The 20,493-nt window shown below is 49.7% G+C and overlaps 8 protein-coding genes across 8 annotated transcripts; 4 read left to right on the forward strand and 4 right to left on the reverse strand.

Annotated features, from left to right (window-relative positions):
• Positions 1–43: 43 nt before the first annotated feature.
• LY79DRAFT_678781 (uncharacterized protein) lies at positions 44–1,166 on the forward strand (the record flags this gene model as incomplete). The annotated part of the gene is made up of 3 exons (XM_060564510.1): positions 44–220; positions 448–883; positions 971–1,166. 3 exons carry the CDS (start codon positions 44–46, stop codon positions 1,150–1,152), a joined length of 795 nt encoding a protein of 264 aa, XP_060417136.1. The 3' UTR covers positions 1,153–1,166.
• A 520-nt stretch (positions 1,167–1,686) lies between these two features.
• Positions 1,687–2,592, forward strand: LY79DRAFT_58464 (uncharacterized protein). Its single transcript, XM_060560417.1, has 3 exons — positions 1,687–2,257; positions 2,306–2,458; positions 2,529–2,592. The coding sequence occupies exons 1-2, from the start codon at positions 1,939–1,941 to the stop codon at positions 2,386–2,388; spliced, it is 402 nt and encodes a 133-aa protein (XP_060417137.1). The 5' UTR covers positions 1,687–1,938; the 3' UTR covers positions 2,389–2,458; positions 2,529–2,592.
• A 387-nt stretch (positions 2,593–2,979) lies between these two features.
• On the forward strand, positions 2,980–3,630 carry LY79DRAFT_577302 (uncharacterized protein; the record flags this gene model as incomplete). The annotated part of the gene is made up of 1 exon (XM_060559869.1): positions 2,980–3,630. The coding sequence occupies one exon, from the start codon at positions 2,980–2,982 to the stop codon at positions 3,628–3,630; it is 651 nt and encodes a 216-aa protein (XP_060417138.1).
• A 1,121-nt stretch (positions 3,631–4,751) lies between these two features.
• LY79DRAFT_544178 (homoaconitase) lies at positions 4,752–7,739 on the reverse strand. The gene is made up of 6 exons (XM_060557104.1): positions 7,121–7,739; positions 6,866–7,040; positions 6,455–6,817; positions 5,786–6,386; positions 5,419–5,726; positions 4,752–5,355 (listed from the first exon to the last, which is right to left on the reverse strand). Exons 1-6 carry the CDS (start codon positions 7,477–7,479, stop codon positions 4,843–4,845), a joined length of 2,319 nt encoding a protein of 772 aa, XP_060417139.1. The 5' UTR covers positions 7,480–7,739; the 3' UTR covers positions 4,752–4,842.
• A 918-nt stretch (positions 7,740–8,657) lies between these two features.
• LY79DRAFT_509431 (Sec7 domain-containing protein) lies at positions 8,658–13,843 on the reverse strand (the record flags this gene model as incomplete). Its single annotated transcript, XM_060554055.1, has 8 exons — positions 8,658–8,873; positions 8,927–9,309; positions 9,372–9,478; positions 9,535–9,923; positions 9,989–10,331; positions 10,384–10,673; positions 10,730–13,302; positions 13,384–13,843. 8 exons carry the CDS (start codon positions 13,841–13,843, stop codon positions 8,658–8,660), a joined length of 4,761 nt encoding a protein of 1,586 aa, XP_060417140.1.
• Positions 13,844–14,363: 520 nt separating this feature from the next.
• Positions 14,364–16,820, reverse strand: LY79DRAFT_544189 (Anp1-domain-containing protein). Its single transcript, XM_060557105.1, has 5 exons — positions 16,345–16,820; positions 15,573–16,252; positions 15,200–15,519; positions 15,048–15,143; positions 14,364–14,994 (listed from the first exon to the last, which is right to left on the reverse strand). The coding sequence occupies exons 1-5, from the start codon at positions 16,455–16,457 to the stop codon at positions 14,722–14,724; spliced, it is 1,482 nt and encodes a 493-aa protein (XP_060417141.1). The 5' UTR covers positions 16,458–16,820; the 3' UTR covers positions 14,364–14,721.
• Positions 16,821–17,615: 795 nt separating this feature from the next.
• Positions 17,616–19,011, reverse strand: LY79DRAFT_544194 (uncharacterized protein). The gene is made up of 3 exons (XM_060557106.1): positions 18,650–19,011; positions 18,344–18,436; positions 17,616–17,997 (listed from the first exon to the last, which is right to left on the reverse strand). The coding sequence occupies exons 1-3, from the start codon at positions 18,893–18,895 to the stop codon at positions 17,863–17,865; spliced, it is 474 nt and encodes a 157-aa protein (XP_060417142.1). The 5' UTR covers positions 18,896–19,011; the 3' UTR covers positions 17,616–17,862.
• A 404-nt stretch (positions 19,012–19,415) lies between these two features.
• LY79DRAFT_509703 (exoribonuclease) lies at positions 19,416–20,344 on the forward strand (the record flags this gene model as incomplete). The annotated part of the gene is made up of 2 exons (XM_060554083.1): positions 19,416–19,533; positions 19,587–20,344. The coding sequence occupies 2 exons, from the start codon at positions 19,416–19,418 to the stop codon at positions 20,342–20,344; spliced, it is 876 nt and encodes a 291-aa protein (XP_060417143.1).
• Between the last annotated feature and the right edge of the window lie 149 nt (positions 20,345–20,493).

Here is a 20,493-nt window from a genome sequence, read left to right on the forward strand (position 1 = left end):
GTCGCAAAGCCAGTCGGTCAGTCGCGTTGTTTAAGGCAACATAATGACAGTCAAGTGCTTATTGTGTTCCCTACCGCGCGTATTCTTAGGCAGCAATAGGGTTGCCATGTTCACAGCTTGCAGTGCATTGCCAGATTGCCGTCAGCATCAGTTTCAATTGATTTGGCTGGGCGTGCCCTCTAAAGCAAATAGTGGCGGCAATTTAGATGTGCTTGTGACGGTAACAGCAGTGTTAGCTGTGGTGATTGTGGCAGGTTACGGTTGCAATAACTGCACTCCTGGGCTACCTGTCTCCTTAATCTTATAAATTAAAGTCAGCTTGCCCCTTAATGCTAGGAATTGTAACCCTTGTTGCTTGAGGCCTGTGCAAAGGTACTGTTCTATCTTCCCTTACGCCTGCGCCTAATTTGATATTCTCCTCTCCTTATCTTTCTTTGTTGGCGTTAGTTCGCCGTGTTGACTCGTTCCCCTCTTTCACCTTTGCTTACTCGTTCAACGGCTAAGGCAAGACATTTGCGACCCTGGGGTTCGTCGTCTAGCGATTTTCAACTCACAGCTATTGACGAGCGGCACAAGCTGAACGTGACCACGGAAGTCGTAAAGAAGCGTAAGCGTGAAGTGCGCCCCCGGCCGCAGCTAGCAGACTCGTCCGATGAGCTGCATGAATTTGTCAAAGATCTGGTAATGGACGAAGAGTTCCAGGCTGAGAGCACTCGTCCTGCTTCAGAAGATGGCTTCCTGGATGCGTATGATGGAGAAGCTGATCACGGCCAAGAAGACTCAACTATATCATCGCCTAATATGAAACTTGAACGCACAGACATCGACACCCTGATCGATGAGGTCGATAGGGTTTGCGGACCTAGACCTGAAATGGATTTACGTAAGTCAACTTTGGAAGTAGTGGTGTTGGAAAAAATCACCATCCTATTTTACAGCTGGCGGGAAACACTAACTCGTGCCTTGGTAGTTCCTCAAAACCTTGTCCAAAGGATTGAGGAGCATGACAGACGCTATATGTCAATTTTCGACGACATCTTCGACATGGCACTCACTGTCTCCAATGAAAACATAACGGGTTCCCCTTTTAGCGCTGCTATGCTACATTGGTGTCAAACAAATCAACAAGAAGACTCGGAATGCGCTACTTGAGTTTCTTCTGAACCCGTACGTCAGATCTTATCGTTGCCAGGCTGCATTAGGCCAACGTGACCAACGACTCATCTTCGACGTTCTCGAATCAATTCCACTCACAGAAGTTGGGAATGGCATTCCTAACGTCATTGGCACGTACCTCCTCCATGGGATCAGCACAAATGATGAATCACCGGATCTCGTATATGTGGGACAGTCGGCGAACGTTACTTTTGGGAGCGAAAGTATCGGCTTACGCCGTCGATCATGCCGACACTGGAACAGTATATCAAAAGCCATAATTGGTTGTGAAAGAGGGACTTTCCATGCCCATTATCGACTAGCGGACACCAAAATCGATAAAGTCGAGTTCGTGGTACTGTCTTACCGTTCCCCACAGCAGAGATAAAGCAAGCCTGCCGGCATTTTGCATGCCTGCTTACACTCATCGAACTCATCGACGTCGTTCTGATAGACTCCCTCAGTATGCCAAAAGCTGGAAGTTCCAACCCTTTTGCTGCATCTCAATATGTAGTGTTTGAGAGCCCGTCATGGCTGCCATCAGGAGCTTACGAAGGATTGAATCGAGCTTTGCCAACTAAACAGCTCACCAGGATACACTCTCATTCGATTATGAGTACTTGCTGGACTTCTTAAGAAGTTGTATCACTGATCAGTCTCGTTGCGCAACATGAAAAAGATATTTACGCCCATTCTGAGTCTATGGGAAGGATTAGTTGGGATTTCTTGGTGGCCTAGTTGCGTCTTCGAGGGGTTCAAAAAACGGAAGTCGAAGTAAAGTCAATGTACACACAACTACGCCACAATGCCGAGTCTGTGTTCATTTCCTACACAAGCAGTAGATGGAGACTCGTCTGGGACCAGATTCACCGCTTCAAACAGCATTTACACCAGAACGGTCTTATCCTCGGCTCTAGACATGACAACGATTTATTCTACCACATTCCAGCTCTGGAGGATGGGTTGAAAACCTCCTGCCATATTCGCGAACTCCTCGAACATTCAGGATACCCGACACACCACCACCGGATCTTTATGGGAGAATTCTTCCCCCGGCATCTGCCAAGACTGCTCCATAGAGATGTCTGGGAAAGAATCACAGGTAACACCTTACCAAAAACCTTGGAACGTTCTATACTTACAATAAAAGAATCACCACCAGACAGCTGGTTAATTAAAACACCATTTCAATCTGAGCACCTGCGTCGCCGGATTGTAGTACTCATCGTATAATTTATGCGGCAGATTTTGGCGGAAAAGGGCATTGGTTTCGGCTCACCCATCCCCACGAAGCCACCAACCGGTAATATAATAATCTGGCAAGACTTAGTTCAACTATGGCATCGGGTTAACTCCCAAATGTTGGCGGATAGGGTGCCGCGCGACCGTGTTCTCATCGGCGGTCTAGTCCGGCTGAAAGAAAGCTTATCCAGGCTTTGGGACAAGATCTTGGATCAATCTCTTTCTGAGCCTCTACAGCGCTGGAAGTACGATCCGTCTCTGGACGGGCTGAAAGACAAGCCCATCGTGCCGCAGCCATTCTCCCTCAGCTTTTCAGAAGACCAATAAAATCAGATTCTACACGAGACTTTGGTACAAGACACAAGTGGCTCTAAGGCAGTCCTAGAAGAGCCATTCGAGTGGTGGTCTGAAGCAGGTCGATATGAAGCCTTTACCCCATCGAACGAATTCCTCGCCCTCATGTGTGTGGGGGCTCGCACAACCAATGAAGCCCTTCGGGTCTTGAGGCTGGGACGTTTCTGGCGAAGGCCATGCGAACTCGCACAGCATCGTGGGTCCACTTTACGTGTTTTGATTCACATTATGCGAAACTATCATGAGAAAATATTCGACACTGACTTTGACGTCGCTACGGATACGGCATTTTGGGAAACCCTCTTTATTGGCGGTTTAGACAAATCGTGGAAAATACCTGACCAGCACCGTTTACAACAGCGGGTTGGGTGGGTATTGGAGTTCATCAGAACTGGATATCTCCCTCAAGATGCCCACACTGCCAGCGATATTCTGCGAGAAGCCTTGGCGGATAACGCGCTACATTTCCAAATGCACCCATACAGCTATCAAGGCAAGCATTCCACTGCTAGTTTACTGAACCCGGATCTATGCCCAAAATGGGCTCAGGAATTATTAAGTGTGAAGGGTGCGTTAGAGAGCGTAGAGACCAGTATTCAAAGTCGCATGTACGGAATTGGCATCAAAGGATTTCGTGATGCTTATGGCACCTTGATCTCGAATCTCTGGGAAGAGTCAGTGTACCAACCATACCATCAACATCAAGATGGGACACCTCTCGGCGGAGAAGTAGCAGTTTCTTACGAAGGTAGCGACGTTGCCGAAACAACCAGCTTGCCACTGACCGTCCTACAGCCCTTAGACTCATCAGGGTCTCTCTCTTCGTCCCTCTCTTCGCCCCCTCGTCACCACCGTTCTGATCTCTACGGTGCAACTTAACCAAACCTCTGAGGAGATGGGATCCTAAAGAAGATAACTACCTTGGATATGTTATGAACCCGGATCTCGCATACAAGACCAAAATCGAGAAATTTCAAGCACGATTCGGCCCTACCGTACCACAGAGTCATTGGCTGGGCGAATGCGTCATTTAAGGAAAGGCCAACCAGCGATGAGAAGCTTTACGAAGTGGGATCCTGAGGAGCGAGACCATTTGGAGATGCTTCTGCAAGCAGATACGACCTGGGTGGATATTGCGAAAGCAATGGAGGCAAAATTTGCGAAGAATCGGTCGCGATCAGCTTACCGAGCCTTTGCTTACGAGCGCAAGTTAAACATGTCCAAAGTCGTTGCAACTTCGCGCCCGTGGACAGATGAAGAGGATGAATACTTGAGGGTTCTCCGGGAAATCAAACGCATCTGAAAGAGTACCTTAAGCTTTGCCGAGAGAAGTTTGGTATTGAGCATTCCCGCAAAGCATTCAAGGGGAGGTGCGGGGTCAAACGTCTTGTTGGCGATGAAAAGGGTGACGTGTGGAATCAAGATCAGTTGGAGTTTTTGTTTGGTTTGTTTAATCGCGGTCTTGAATGGTCGGTAATATGTGGCGAGTTCTGGAAGATGTTTGGAACTGGTCGATCGGCACGTGCAGTCAAAAGCATGTTGATTAAGATGAAGGCAATCGGAGGCATCCCTGAGAAGATCCGGGTACACTGGTCCGTCGAGGAAGAACAATTTCTCAGGGACTGGCCAGATCCTACACAGGTCTTGTTGCCGCTTTCCATGCAAGATTCGGAACCGTTCGGAGTGTCTTTGCCATACAAGCAAAATCATTGGTACGAGAACGCGACACAAAGGATTAGATATCCGCAATGGGTGGGCTGAGCAAATCATGGCCTGTAGCGACAGTGCTTACTAGCACTTGGATACGCCAATACTCGGCCTTTGCCAATACCTCAGAGTAATAGTAGTGGTGGTAGTAGTAGTAGTAGTAGTAGTAGTAGTAGTAGTAGTAGTAGTAGTAGTAGCAATTGTTATTGTCGTCCTTGTTGCAGTAATAAGTAATAGCAGTTGCTAATGGCTTACACAGCCTTGTGAAGAAGAGGAAGGTTATGACAATAGAAGCCTGGTTTATTGAAAATTGAGGTTATTTCCACTTTCATTTACAAAGAAATCCGACCAGTATTGATTCGAAGATGTATTCTCACTTTTACTCTATAATACAGCAGTCTTTGCAATTTCGTGCTTAACCCATCCTGTCAGGCCCCCCTTGACGATGATCTCTTGTAGATTCTCGGGGAATAGGCCAACCTTTTCCTCCCAGGACTCTCCATTCTCGCCCTCTTGCACTTTTATAGTGCTCCGCGAGATGTCCCATGTCAAGGTCCAGCCTGTCCGCCGCGTCGGCACCTTCTCGGGGAAAGCAGTACGAAGACGCTCAACAAGTCGCGGTACCTCCAACCCCAAAAGCGCATTGTTGATGCTATTACGAGCAAAAATGCTAGAGAAGCTTCCAGCTACCACAAGCGGGATCTTTTTGGCAAGGATAGCTGTTGCTGCTTGCTCTCTTGACGAACCGCAGCCGAAATTGTGTCCAGAGACGAGGATGTCATTAGGCTTTGCGGCTGAGCCGAAATCTGGGTCGTAGTTTGACATGCAGACCTCTGCCATGCCCTCTTCTGTTATATCATCCTGATATGTCCATTTTGCTGCATAAATGTTGTCGGTCTGGCAAATAGCAGTGTTAGAACAAAATGCCTCGGAAGTGAAGTGAATTAGAGAGGCTCTTACATCGAGGTTGTCAGCGTCACAGAATAGAATCTCGCCACTAATTTCCTGAGGAAAGCCTGGAAGTATCTGAGTTGTTTCCTTTGCGGTGTCGTCGCCCTGGAGGGAGGACTCCAACCGATCGATTAGAGAATCCAGCTGTTCGACAGCGCAATCGAGCTCGCTCAGAGGGGATGCCGGTAAACCGGTACCATAACCGTATTCGATGCCGTTGTAGTTCTCAGAGGTCTTGTGTATGCCAGTACCTGTTATCTTGCCAGCAAGAGCACTAGCAGCGACCACCTCAGGACTAGCAAGGTAGGCATGAGCTACTGTTGACACTGTCAGCCAATCCACTGCACATATTTCCGAGCATAGTGGAGGAACTAACGTCTGGAGCCCATCCGGCCCTTGAAGTTGCGGTTAGAGGCGGAAATGCCGACTTCGCCGTCCTCCAACAAGCCTCGCCCAAGCCCAATGCAAGGCCCGCAGGCGGCAGGAAGAGGAATCGCGCCAGCATCGAGTAACGTTTGCCAGCTACCCTCCTTCTCCGCGACCTTCTGTTCGTGAATTGAAGCTGCTGCAATGTAGAGCTGAACGTGGTCCGCGATTTTAGGGATCTCCCCATTGCTGCTGGCTTTAGCAGCATCCTGAAAGACTTTGGCTGCAGCCTTCAAGTCTGAGCTGCGTGAGTTAGTACAGCTCACAACATAAGCCTTGTCCACTTTGATGTTTTTCGGGGCAAGCTCGCTCAGCGGGGTCGTTATCTTCACGGAGTTGGGACCTGTGATTTGAGGCGAAAGCGTGGAGAGGTTGAGGTGTAGCTTTTTGGCATATTGTGCGCCAGCATCGGCTTGGAAATCTGTAGGGTTGGCATAGAGCTGATCGATCTTGTCGTGTGTAATCCTCTCCCGAGTTGTCCGATCTGTGTATGATTCTGCTTCTGTAGCCTTATTTCGTAGCCAGCGTTCCAGAGTCTGGTCAATTGGGAACTATAGTGCACACACAGCATTAGACACAAGGGTTGAGGAGGGAGGAATATCATTATAAATAAACGTACCATTGCAGAAGTTGCAGACCACTCGGTCGACATGTTACTAATAGTAAGTCGATCGTCGATAGAGAGGCTAGCCATAGTATCCTCCGAGCCAACGAACTCAACGCTATGGTTCAATACATCTGTAGGGAAGAGCCCGCAAAGCGCTAGGATAACGTCCTTTCCAGTCACTCCAGGTGGTAATGTCCCTGTGAGTGTAACCTGTACGACAGGAGGAACTTGAAACCAACTCTTGCCCGTTGCCCAGATTGAAGCTCCATCTGATCTCACGACGGCTATCCCGAGGGATCCTATGGCTCCATACATGTTGCTGTGGCTATCCGAGCCAACGCACAACGTACCGGGCCACACAAAGAGCTCTTCGATCTAGGGAGGTCAGCGTAGTCTATGTATGAAGTCAACAAGGACACTTGCCATGACTTGATGGCCAATCGCATAGCCCGCAGGGAAAAAAGCTATACCGTGCTTCCTGGCAAACGCCTCGATTAACTCGTATTTGCGGAGATTAGCTTCGCTCTTCAATTGAACTTGATGGTCAAGCGCGAAGACAGGCTGGGTCTTGTCCTCGATTCGTGTGGCGTTCATCGACCTGTTTTGGTCAATCAAATGCTCTGGACCGCATTTCCATGCCTGAAAAGCCTGAATGCAAACGGTTCGGGGGTTTCTGACATGAACTTCTGGGCAATTGGCCATGTGTTGTCGTGACTGAGACATCTATGAGGCCGTATTTGTACGTAGTCTCCGCAGCGAACGAGCTTGCCTTCTGGCAGACCGACAGCATGGCGTTGCACGATCTTCTCGGTGAGAGTTTGCGGTATCTTGCTATCGCGAGGGCTATCTTTAATCGTGGGACTCCTCAATGGTTCGTTCGACGAAAGCCCTGCTCGAGCTGCGGCTGTAGTGATGAACGGCCGACAAGGGTAGTGCTGATGGCATCGCAAGCGGGCGCTATGTTGAATGTAGAGGCATCGACTAGACAGACGACCGCTCGCGCGGCCGAGCGAGCGGACCCAAGGGACACCTGCCATCTGAGAACGTCAGTACCGAAAGAAGAAGAGTTTTAAAAACTTATGAGACGTCACTTACTGCTCTACGCAGCATCGTGGGTTGGCAGTCGAACAAGGTACGACGCTGGGTGATGGATGTTGCTATTGGCAATCGTAGCAAAAAAAAACAAAAAACAAAAAAAAAAACCTTATTCCATTGGAATGCTTCTTTTCGGATAGTTACATAAAGTTGCAACGGGTAGCTGATATGAGTATATGTACTTATGGGGTCGGAGACACAATCGTGACAAGAATCTCAACTTGTGCATTTCCCCTCATCACAATCCGTTACCGACCATGCGTTCGCAAACTATTTTGCTACCCGAGGCCTACGTCTTGCTAGTATACGTAGCGCTAAGAAGAGGGAACAGGGGTTAAGACTTAGGTAGGTGATAGGTGCGGATTTTCATACTAAAATCCTGTTAATGACTTCCTACTTTTTTACAACAGCGAAGTACACTTATTCAAACGCTATGTACATACTACAATTAGATTGGAACAGGAAAGACAGAAGGACATCGTTTCGGTTAGCATTTACTTTATGCCAAAGTAAGCTTTGTCTTTCGATCATAGAAGTACCATGCTTCAAAATCAGGAGGCCAAGACTCTCACAGCTAACACTTCATGAGGGCCGGATTAGTAGTTGGGTCGGTGACGACCAGCGAATATCTGGTGTTGTATGTTCTATTTTTGCTTTCCCTCTCACTTTTTAGTGAGAGATTTGTGGTCTGTTACTTTTTGTTTTGTTTTTAGACTACTGGTCACCAACTTGTATGTTCCAGCGGGTCGAAGGTAAAGAAACCGCATAGGATGCCTAGACATGCTTTATGCCGATTAAACAAGATTTCCACTTCATTGCGACATCTAACTAGGCTGAAAGGCAAACGATCCTTAGTTGACACCCTCTACATAAATTAAAGGATTAGTGACCCCTTATTCCGATACTGTGCGAGGTGATGTAGAATGCATTCAGGACTACATCATCTAAGCGAAGCTAGTTAGAAACGTTGGCGGTAAAACGCACAACACACACTGCTCTACCAGCCCACATCGTAACTGCATCGACAATGTAATAGCTTGACGGTCGGATTTCTCAGCTATCCCATATCTATATAGACATATCGAACCCCTACTACGTGAGGTTACCTGTCTGAGAGTGTTTATGCATCTGCCTCTGCCGTTTGCGCCTGTTCCTCGCCGCATTGAGGTTCTTCTAAAGCCAGGTCGCTCTTCAAATCTGGCAGGAATCGGTCAATCCGTTTCCAAGTCTCATTCCACAGATTTTCTCTCGACGCATCTTTGGTGGGAGAAACCAGGAAGCCGCTGCTCGCCATAAAAAGAACCACGTTCTTCAAGTTTTCCCGAACTGCCTCTTCCTATTGATTTGTTAGCCTTACCCCGCGCCGTAAACCTGGACATGTTGACTTACGAGGCTATCGCCCTGACCACTATTCATCAGCCGATCCATGATGTCGATAATCTTGACCCAGAGATCCAACATTCCATCCCATTTCGAGAGCAGAACTAAGTATTGGAGGAAGACCTTACAGAGCAGCGACGCTGCTTGTACCCGCATTTCACTCATACCGTCTCTGTCCGATGAAAAGACTTCTGGCTTCAAAAGTTTGTGGATCAGTGGGAACAAGACCTCGCCAAAGATGGCTGTCCATTCCTTGTGATCGCTACAAGTAAGATCCGGGGAAAGCAGCGACCGCTGCAATGAGGTAAAGGCTTGGAGGCGTACGTCGCGACATGGGTTCGTACACTGTGTGGTGAGTGCTTGGAAGACGGGGAGCCAGTAAGCAGACCACGCTTGAAGACCTTATTAATCTCATAGTCTAAGTCATCCAGAATCGAGAAGAGGGCGGGCTTACCTTCGTCGCTCTCTAGGTGAGATTGCTTCATCAAAAAGGGAATGCGCATTGTCATGTTATAGATACTACTGACCGCCTTAGATCCGCGTGCAATAGCTTCATTAACGCTGCTGGCCGGTCAGTCCAGATCAATATTCAAGGGGCGACACACGTCGTTGCTCACTTTGTTTTCTCACGAGTTCCTTCGTGAGCTCTGCGTTGCTGTGAGTCAAGCTTGCGTTCCGCTAGTACAGCCCGTCCAGCTGCAGAGGCGAAGTCACCGAGGAGAGAAATCGCTGCTTCATAGTTGTCTGCAATGATCGCTGGGGGTGCGCCTCCACAGCCCAGCTCGAGAATGTCGAACACGCGCGGTGCAGATTCCTGCCGCCCTGCCAATGCGCGCATTATCGCCCAGAAGTCAGGAGAGGTCATGATCTCATTGCGTAAGGGGCTGGGCTCGTCAATGCATTGCCTTAACCCCTGAAGGACCAAGGCGGAAGTCTTGGTCAAAATCTCTTTCGCAAAGCTTGAGATTGTATGCAACAGAACCGGGACGTTGATGTAGTCATGAGCCTATGTTGTACCATGAATGAGACGGATGACTCCCAAGTAGTATAGAGAGGAAGAAAGATACATACGTAGCTAACTTGCAGTAGTTTAAGCAGGTAGAATGTAGCTCTCGAGACAATGATGTAGTGGTAATTTCCAGCATCTCGCAGTACAGCTTGTAGTGCTTCAATGACTCGTTTGCCGACAAGTTGAATAGTGTCTTGGTCTCGGAGGGCGAGCACTGTACTAAACTCAAGAATGTAGGCCATGGCAGGGTCGTACACAACGTTCGTCTGCGCTGGCTTCTGGCCGTTCATAGGCGCCGCTGGCGCATTCTCGGACTTCACAACTATAACCGTGGTGCTATGGTCTTCTGGCAGCGCGTCGAGCAGAGCACTAACCAGCGGTTCCAATTCTTGAGGCGAAAGCTTACTAGGTTGGACACATTAACGAGTGAATTTCTCAGAGATGTAGGACGACTTACGAGATGTTCGCGAAGACGTTGCCCATGTGGCAAGAGTTCACACAGTCGACAGTGCAAAGAGTACTCTCCAACTCCTCATCTGAGGGCTCTGGAGGGTCATCTGCCGCGTAGCTGGAGATGTAACTGGTGAACGCAGAGAAGAAGCCCGTTTCAACCGTCTTGGCTGCTCGATCAATAACTTGGGACGGGGTTTGCAGAGGAATCGGGGCGATGTCTAAGACTGGAGAGTCTGCAGAGAAGAACGGAGGAACCAGAGAGTTAATAAAAAGGTTGAGCCAGATACGGGTGATCTATAAGATGTTAGTCCTATCAGCATAAACATGTGCGCAGGAAGGGATTCGCATACGTGTTTCCAGCCATTCCGAATCAGCTTTTCACTACCGGTGACAACTCGGAAGAGAACCAAGGTCGCCAGCTGTGCCCTGAAGTCCCTCCCGAGCTTGACCGCCAACTCGCTCACCATAACACTACTCTCGCCAGCCTGAACCTCCGTGTTCAGGCTCGTGTTGGAAGGCATGTCGGTAGCCAACGTTGTCATATGACTGAGAGAGTAGATAATCTGGTCCAGGGCTTCGGTGTTTTGGTAACTAGCCGCTATTCGAGCGCATTCATCAAACCCAGTGACGATCCTGGCGAACACTGCATCGTCGGTGGCGGACATAAAAACGTAGGACAATGTGGACACGATTGGCCGCCAGGTTGAAGCAAACATGTCGGCATCGTAAATGTTCGTCTCGCAAAGAACCAGAGGCTGCACAGATTCCGACTTGACAAGGAGCTCTCGCCAAGCATAGTCAAAAGCGTGCTTGTTGTCGTGCTCGTCAGGCAGGATGATTTCGTTGGTCCTAATGTTGTCAAAAATTTCTTGTAGATACTCAGGCGCAAAGTCCTTGCCATCGTTTACGCCTCTCAAGTTGCGTGCGAAATCTTCCACTGTCATGCGCTTTTGACCCTTGAGATTAGGGTTGTGCTGGTCAGTATTCAGCATGATGATGGCGTATGTCAAGACGAAAACAGCGTCAGCGTTGGCGACCTCTGTTGGCTTTGCCCTGGAACAGTATTTGTCGGCGAAACAAGTGACGATTCTCTCGATCAGGGCCGACTCGCCCGGCAACCTGAATGTCTCCAACAGCCCCCTGAGTGCCTCGTCCACGCGCTTCTCGGAGAAGTCGAACTGGTTCATGTATGCTTCCAGCACGTCTTCACTCCCTTTCTTGGAAAGGTACTCACCGAGAACCTTCTTGGACACTCGAGAAGTACCTTTTAAAAACCTGGCAACGGCAGCTGGGTCTTTAACGTCCGCAATGATGCCTTGGGCCTCAAGATATGCGAGCCCGCCTTTGGGGTTCTCGTTAAACTTGCTGGTCCCCTTGATGATGATCTTCTTCTTGCGTCTTTGCTCCCTCAAAGCCGTAGCGTCTGGGTAACCATCGATGACATGCGGCTCATCTAGTCGTTCAGCTATAAACTGGACATATCTAAGTAGTGCATCCAGGCATAGAGGGGGAACACTCGTCGTGCTCCAGGTTGCAGAATCTGGCAGGGCATTACGAGAAAGAAGACCGATCATGTCTTCGCACAGATCCGCTCGGTCAGCATCACAATCGTAGTTGATAAAGAGCTCGGCCATGAAAGTCGGCATTCTCGACAGCACACCAATGCTTTCGACCATTGCCTGCCTCGCGTCAGGCTTCCTTGCACCGCCCTCCAAGCCGAGCTTCTGTCGATCCTTGACGGGTACTGGCGTTGAGCGCCCACTACTCGTTTGCGATGGCGGGGGCTTGACAAGCTTTGGGGATTGGGGAATGCCGGCGTACAATGATGGATCAATGCCGGGTTCGCGAGGTATTTCCACCGACGGATGAAGACATGCGACAAGATAGGAGAGAAACAACTCCAGCTGTAGCTTAAGAACACCACGGCACGTGGCCAGTAATGTTCCAGCAACAATGAGCGACTCCTGCAGAATGGCCATGTTGTCGGATCTAACGAGCTGGAAAAGATAGCAACAAAGACGGTCTTCAGCGATGCCGGCCAAAGCTGGATGCCGCGCAATTGAGGGCCCGGAGACCTCCAGGGCTACGTGAATGATACGCAATGCCATAACTCTCATCGTGTCCGTGTGCTGGCGGTCATTGGGGTCCAAGAAGTTAACCAAAACCCGGAAGAGCTCTCGGACAGAGGGCAGAGAATAAGGTCGGAGGTCCAGAGAATCGGAGCTTTCTGCACCATCGGCGTCAACCTCGCCTTCGGTCTCGATGCCTGTTCCAATGTCGGCCTTGCTGTCCCCGGACTCAGAGCTTATTTGAGAACGGGGGTCTGGATCCAAAACCGTCGAGCTTGACGTGGACAAGCGCACATCCTGCTCAGAACTGGTTACCTGCAAGCCTGGTGCATTGCTGGTAACGGGGTCCATCTTGACACTATCCATGTCGGCGCTCGTTTGCTTGTCAAGAGCATCAGACTCGACCCCGGCTTCAACCTCGAGATGTTTGACGTCTTCAAAGATGATCTGGCACATGCGAACCATCGACGCTTCGGCAGTTCGGCGCAAAACGGGTGAAAATCGAGGCTGTGAACAGATTGCCAACCCCCTGCCCATCATATCGCAGACACTCTCATCACTTAGAATGTCGCCTCCCGGGCCCGACATCATGTCCTCCATCAAGTGTAGAATCATCAGAAGAACGACTTCCACTTGACCAGCGTCGCTTCCGTCGAACTGACATCGGGTCACTGCTGCAGACAGTGACTGCATCGCAAGAGCGAATCTTGGAGAGGTGGGGCTGATGAAGCCGTACGCCAGAAACTTGCGGAGGGCTCCCAACGTAAGGATCGTTATAGGGGCCGCAGTGCCTTTGGTCTGGATAATCTGCAAGAATGGATTCAAGAGAGACAAGGCATCGAATGAGTGGATGTCTGAAGTGCACCATGGTCAACAGGACGGTTCCAGTAGAGAATTGGTATGTAGAGTTAGGCGAGAGGGAATCTGGATCCTACCTCTAACGCTGGCCAGTTCATGGCGAAGCTTCCCGAAGCCAGCCATTAAAGGATTGTCCTGTATACTGCGGCCCTTCTTCCCGCGCAGGCCCCATCTGTTGGCAGAAGTAATGTCCTGTGCACCATCTATCCCGAGTCCAGCCCCTGATGTCTTCAAAGCGGCGCCCCTTGGCGAAGGGTTTGGGGACCCAAGGTTAATAGGGTTTGGGTTCCCGCCCAGAATGGCTGATACGGAGGAATGAGGAGATCGCGCATGTTTCTGGATCGCTGAGGTGATCGATATGCATTCGGACATGACCAGGGAGACTGGATCTACAGCGACTGAAACGGGGCGGCTTCGATATTGCATCCTAGGCGCAATCGCTGGTGTGCTGCCCACGTGGCGTAGGTCTACACTGGAACGGGCGCCAACGGCAGAAGCCGTTTCTGTATGCAACAAGTCATCGTCATCTCGACTCATGTTATGGTGGTGGACTTGCGGTATTTGGATGTGCGCGATGGCGAGTCTTGCGTGAGAGTTCTTGCTCTCCCAGGTGGGCGGAAGGGAAAGGAATGGCAATGTTGACAAGGGGGTTGAACGGGCAAGTTGCGTTCAATTTCGTTTGCTAATTTCTTTATGCGATCCAGTTGAAAGGAAGGTTGAGGACAAGTATCCGGAAAGCCGTTCGATGTTGTGCCTCAAGGCTTGCAGTCAGCAGATTTGGGGTCGTTGAGATTTAGGTGTCTTGTCCAAGCTGTAGCCAAAAAAAGACCCCCAAGTGGAACTGACCAGGTTGCAGACGCAGATGTAGGAGCTTCAGCACGAACTGTAGTCTTTGTGGCCATCAGGTGCCTTCTGCCCCTGGCTTAGTTAGGTACCTAAGGTACCTTACCTAGGTAAGTAGAGTACTGCTGCAGAGCACCTTCGAGCTGGGAGTTACATTGGGCTTGCAATGGCCCGATAAGAGTCTCACCGATAAGACTTGCATCTACACTTTAGACCCACGTGACGTATTTCTCCACCAAAGGCAAAGGCACTTTTCTCCTAGTAGCCCATTAAAGAGAATTCCGCTTCATAAATCAACAATAATCAAATTAGGTACTCATGTCACCGCTGTGAGCCGCCCCATGCCCAATACGGTGCCCATAACATAGCCTCTTTGAAGCGCCCCAAAGATACCGGCCAGACCAACGCCTTTCTGCAACATCCCTATTCTGATGATTCAAGAGTAACATTTTACACAGCAAGACACGTTATGGAAGATCGTAACTATCCTCAACCTCTGAGGCACATGGATCATTCCTGGCCAGCATCGTAGAAGGGTTGTCCCATAACGATGCCTTCCCCCATTGATGGTCTCAGCTCTCTGCCTTCTTGACGAAAGCAGCGTCGTTCTTCTCCTTTCTTTCCTTCTTTGCTGGCTTTTCGTCATTGTCTGCCGCATGCTTCTTGTCTCCAGTCTCCTTTACTCCCTTGGCCTCATTCTTTTCTTCCGTCACCAGATTTTGCATGTCCGACTTGTCTTTCTCCCATTGACTGCTTGCATCTCCGAACTGCTCCTTAACCTTCTTGGCCTTCTCGGCCTTCTCTTCTTCTTCCTTTTCTCTTGCGAGCCTCTCCTGCTCCATCTCCTATGCCAAATTAGTTCCACGCTTTACGTTTGTATGTTGAGAAATCAACGTACCTCCATATGCTTGATGTCGTCAACACTTGGTTCGTAAAGGTGCCAAATCGTGTAGTGCGGTAAACCAACCACAGAGTACTGCATTCGTTTCGCCATCTATGCGGCGAAAGTTAGCATTGCTGCCTCCAAGCATACTGATGGAGGCCTCTTACCTTTCCAAATCCTTCCGTCTCGGCATGCTTCTCAAAACTGAAGGCTGGGAAATGGACTCCGGACCGGAAAACCTTAGCCTTAGCCAAGATACTGACACCACCCACCCCATCAATTTCCATCTCCATATCTGGGTCACCGTATGGGTCTCGCAGATATGCCAGATGAGGTCGCCATGTTGCGTATTCAGCGTAGCCTTCGACAATCACGGCGTCTTCGTCGAGGGTATCCGCAAGAGCCAACGCTGTCTCTGACTCTTGCCACGAGTTAAGATCGTAGGGCTGCTCTCCGCCGAGCCAGTCAGGCAAAGGACGCCATACATCTATAGCTGATTAGCCCAAGACTTTGAAACTCATGGGGAGCGTCAAGGCTTACTCGGCACAATGACGTCCTTGTTGTGACGCATGAGATCCTCGAGAATAGTGAAAGGGGCCGTCTCAACATCGACATCACGCCAGTATACCCAGGAGTGGTAGGGACGCAATGCAGCACTCAGAAGCCAGTTCCGGGCTTGCGCCATCAATTTTCTTCTGCTTGCCTGAGCTGCAAACCCATGACGGCTCTCGACGTCCTGGTTCACCTTTTGTCCAAAGTCTTTCTCAATGATGGAGATTTCTCCGTATGGCTGCTTCGCATCTTCATCAGCTTGGATTTCTTCAAGCATGTTGGAGAGGACCTGGAGAGTGCGGTCCTTGGAGTCGGACACGAGAAAGGCAAGATCGATGAGGTGGTGAGGATAGGTAAAGTTTCGCAAGTGGGAAAAGAACATTGGCAAATGCGGCTCGGCGTCTCTCAAAGGCACGCAAAGGAGAATGCGCTCTTCGCGTTCCCAACCCCGGGCAGTCCCTTGTACGTTGCTGAGGTCGTAGTATCGCACTGTCTCGAGCTGTAGCTCTTTGCTGGCGGACAGCAAGCCGAGAGAGAAGATGGAAGTCAAGGAGGCCCCAGGCCATGCGAAAACCAGGAAGAGGATGGAGACAGCGACAAAAATAACGAGGCGGGTCAATAGGCGTTGGCGGCGACGGTTTGCAGGTGTCGATGAGCGTGGTTGGTATCTATCAGACAAGGCCGGAAGGGTTAGCCGAGGCGCGGCGTAGAAAGACGAAGGTGGACATGTAGCAGGGCGTGATGATGTGTGTTCTATTACCTGTGAGGGGAGATCTCAAAGGTGTTTCCCCTTGGATATCCATTTGAGTAGCCACTAGCATGATGCCGGGGCACCACCTTTGAGGTGGTCGAGGAAGCATACGATGGCAACATCCGATCTTGAGCTAGAGGGTGTAGAGTTGGTAGTGAAACACCTCGCCCAGCTCTTCGGAGTTGTGAGGGTTAAGCAGAGGAGAGCATCTAGAGGCAAGAGGAGCGAGGATTGCGATCGGGCGACTGGGAGACAAAGGATGGGTCGGTTTGGGAAGCGAGTGTTGTTGAAGTGTCGTCGAAGCCGTGGTCGAGATGATGTGTGTTTGTCGGCTGTGTCGACAAAAGAAGAAGCGCTGTCGCGTCTTGAGATAGATGTAGTTGAATTACAGGGGAAAAGAGATGCGGCGGAATTCGAGATCTGGTCGCGGAACTCACCAGCTAATGGCTACGTATTATTTGATTTTCAGACTGCCCGCCTCTCTGTTATCCAATGGACCTGAGGGTACCTTGCCTGGCACTCCCTTGAATTAGCACCACATGTCCTGTGCAAGGGGTACGAATACAGCCCTAGCTACTCCCTTCAGCGCTCAAGATCACCCAATGGTGCGTGCACCAAGGTGTAAGTACCTTCCTTGTCTCAGGGAACATGGGACAAGCAATGTCTTGACTTTTACTGAAAGTGTTGTGATTGGACAAAATCCAAGCCAGGCTGTATCATTAGCTCCTATTTACTTTTGAGACAGCAGTCGATATAGTGGGCTTCGACAAGATAACTCGGTGCCCTGCCTCAGTACTGGTACCTCCCGCCTATATACAATCATGCCTTGGCTTCACCTCTTGTCGTAAGGAACCAAATATGCACGCAAAGAAGAGGGGTAGAACTATTCTCACACTTACACTACTTACTGGACTACCAACTATTGTGCCATAAGTTACAGCCAGTTATCTGTACGCCAGGTCAATGCCATACTGCCTGCTTCTCTATCCGTTGCCGAACACCATAGATGACGGCACTGATTCGTTTGCCATCATGTCTAATGACAAGACACCGAGACGAGTCATCGTACATGTTACAGCTGTTACCATGTGACAGGAAGGCCGCGAAGAAGAAAGTGGCTGAATAAAAATCAAACCTCATGAGCTCAATAAACTGAGGAGCAGCTGACACAGCCTGTTGCTTACGTGCAATGCCCAACAGTAAGCTGTCTGCAGGTTGAATAGCTGCTTGAAGTAGCCCGATAGCCAACGAGATGGACAGTTGCACCGTTTGATTTTCGAAGATGGCAGCTTTGTCGAATGATACTTGCAAAAAATGTTATCGAAGAAACATGCGATTGCAATCTGCCATTCTCACGCGCAAACACAGCAACACATTACCTCTCCTCGTAATGGCATGACGGTATCAAAACTGGAAAGCCAAGCATAGCCATATTGTGGCCTCACTTTATTAATCACGAAATGACAATCCATATGAATGGACCGAATGTCCTTACATACGGCAATTAGTCGAAGGTTCTAAGTTATCTTAGACATCACTCTCCATGAACTCAATGGTCGGCTTCAAACAAACGTCAAGCACGCAATTTGTGATCACAAGCGAAAAAAACATGTCATACGGTTCGGGCGTCACCATGAGTGCCGATAGAACTATCTCAGGAGCCTGCTGAAAAATCATATTAGCAACGGTGCAAACATGGCGTACGTCGTGCCCAAGCTAGATGATGCCATCGGGTCAGGCAAGCCGGTTTTACTCATTCAGCCAAGTCGGCCTCGACAGCCCAGAACCTCAGAACGAAGAACCACGAAGCGAAACACTGAAGTCAAATGATAGTCCCTTAAAGGACCAACTCCACCACCTTCCTCGCTCCTCCAAAGAGTAGCTCTGGTGTGGGAGGATGACTCGACTGGCGTGAGATAGTTGAATGGATAAGCTATAGTCATCATGGTGAAGGGACAAGCATACAGCTTGGGCATTGGACGAAATGAAAGCGAGTGGGGAGGCTTACCTGACAACCACGAGAGGGCGGGAATAGAATGATAGGAGCAATGGGCCACAACTCGCGATACTCAACATCGATACCTACACGTTGCATTTCCTGCTTAACACACATCTCGGTCAGCTAGATGGTTCTCCTCAGTAGCTTGTAACGAATTGGTAGAGATAGTCGTCGTATCAGACAAGGTTTTTGGTATATGGGTATCATCACAGTGTTCAGTAGCAGAACTGAATGAAAAGTTTGTTCATCATAGTCGACAGCCATCGAGGGAGTGGTACTGGCGGAAACGTGGGAAGGGAAATCTTGCTAACTTACCCGGGAAGAAACCAAGATAGTAAAAAGGGAGCTCAGCCATAGTCGAGCAACAACACCTGTCCATTGCTTGCACGAGACCCTGGAGTTTGAGTCAGCGATTGCCCTCAATTGTTGATGCAAACATTTGTTCGAAGCCCAAGATAGGTGGGGGGTCAGATGGTGATGCATGTTTGTTCTTGCGCTCAGGAGTTCGCGGGAACAGTGTGTATGATATACATCATAGAGTTGGGAGGCGGGTTGAGGCATGTTGCGGACTTACAGAGCAAGAAGTCCTCGAGGCTGACCTCGCAGCCGCAGCCTTTTTGCTGCGGCTGGCCGCAGAATCGTGAAGCCAGAGAAGTAATTGTTGTTGGGGTTGAAAGAATGTCCGACCCTGCAGAAATTTTCAGGCTTGAAGTATTTGCAGACTATATGGCCTAACAACATATACCCACTTGAACTCGCTAATGTACCTAGGTAGGTCAGCACCAATACGGTCGTTGCGTCTAACCGAGCTTAGCTGAGGCCCATTTGTTTAGCACATTAGGAAAGTACCTTACGTGAAAATTCATTTCAACCAACCTCAAGATCCATGGTCAAGCGACGGTCCTAGACAAAATAAGAGGGGCCGTTTTTGTATTTCAACCCGCCGAAAGACTCAATCAGTATACTCTAGAAAACACCGGGCGAGTTCTGCGAACTTGGTCTGAGGTCTTTGCATCCGTCACACATCTTCCTATTGCGTCACCAACCGACCACGCAACCTTTCTAAAGGACCGTCTTGACTATGGCCGATCGGCGAAGAATCAACGGGCCACCCGGCGCAACTTTACCGCCAGTCTACGACACCGTCAGCTCAAACTCAACTCACCGGGCAAGACCAGCAAACGGCATACGGGGCTTGTGTTGGTTCACTCTCACCTTCTCATCGGCGCTTAATGAAGCTGACAGTAGCAAGTTCTCAAGACTGGGGTTACTCCGACGGCGTCAGGCTCAGCCTATATGGAGATCGAGCCTCCTCACAGCGATGTGAAATCAAAATTCAAGACCAATGGCATGAAACTTATCTGCACTGTCCACGGACCTCGCTCCCTTCCTCGATCTGCACCATTTTCACCCTATCTGGTGCTCTCAACTCATGTCAAATACGCCCCTTTCGCCACGCGTCAACGCCGCAGCTACCTCCGCGATTCGAGTGAAAGGGACATCAGCGTTCATCTCGATACGGCCCTTCGTGGAGTCATCATCGCCGACCGGTGGCCCAAGAGTGGCGTTGACGTTGTTGTTACCATCGTTGAAGGCGATCAGGAGCGAGAGGTTTCTCACTTTCACGGCAATGATGAGTGGGACATGATGAACGTTCTCAGTGGGTGCATCACAGTTGCCGCGGCGGCTCTTGCGGATGCTGGCATCGATTGCGTCGACATGGTCACTGGCGGTGTTGCGGCCCTTGTTGCGTCAGACAAGGACGATATGGCCTCGCCATCCATTGTTATGGACCCAGTGTCTGTGGAACACGAAAAGATACTGGCTGCTTGCTGTGTCGCCTATCTACCAACTCGTGCCGAGATCACCAACCTCTGGGTGAAAGGCCATCTTTCACTGTCGGACCCTTTACTGCATACGAAACTCGTGGGTCGTGCAATTCAAGCATCTAAGGGCAACTACCGTGCGGTTCTTGAAAGACTTCAATATAACCAACCTCCCAACAGCTGAATTATCCATGGTTAAGCGAGCTGAATGGGCGGCATAAAAACTAGGCTACGGTTCATTGCTAGTTGCGTTGTGCTTCAATGAGCAAGGGGCCTCCTACATCGTTCGCCCAAACTATGGCCTGCAAACTTAAAATTTACTATAAAGTGCTC

The sequence above is a fragment of the Colletotrichum navitas genome (assembly GCF_030913465.1).
Source record: "Colletotrichum navitas strain CBS 125086 chromosome Unknown LY79scaffold_12, whole genome shotgun sequence".
Taxonomy (NCBI): Eukaryota; Fungi; Ascomycota; class Sordariomycetes; order Glomerellales; family Glomerellaceae; genus Colletotrichum; species Colletotrichum navitas.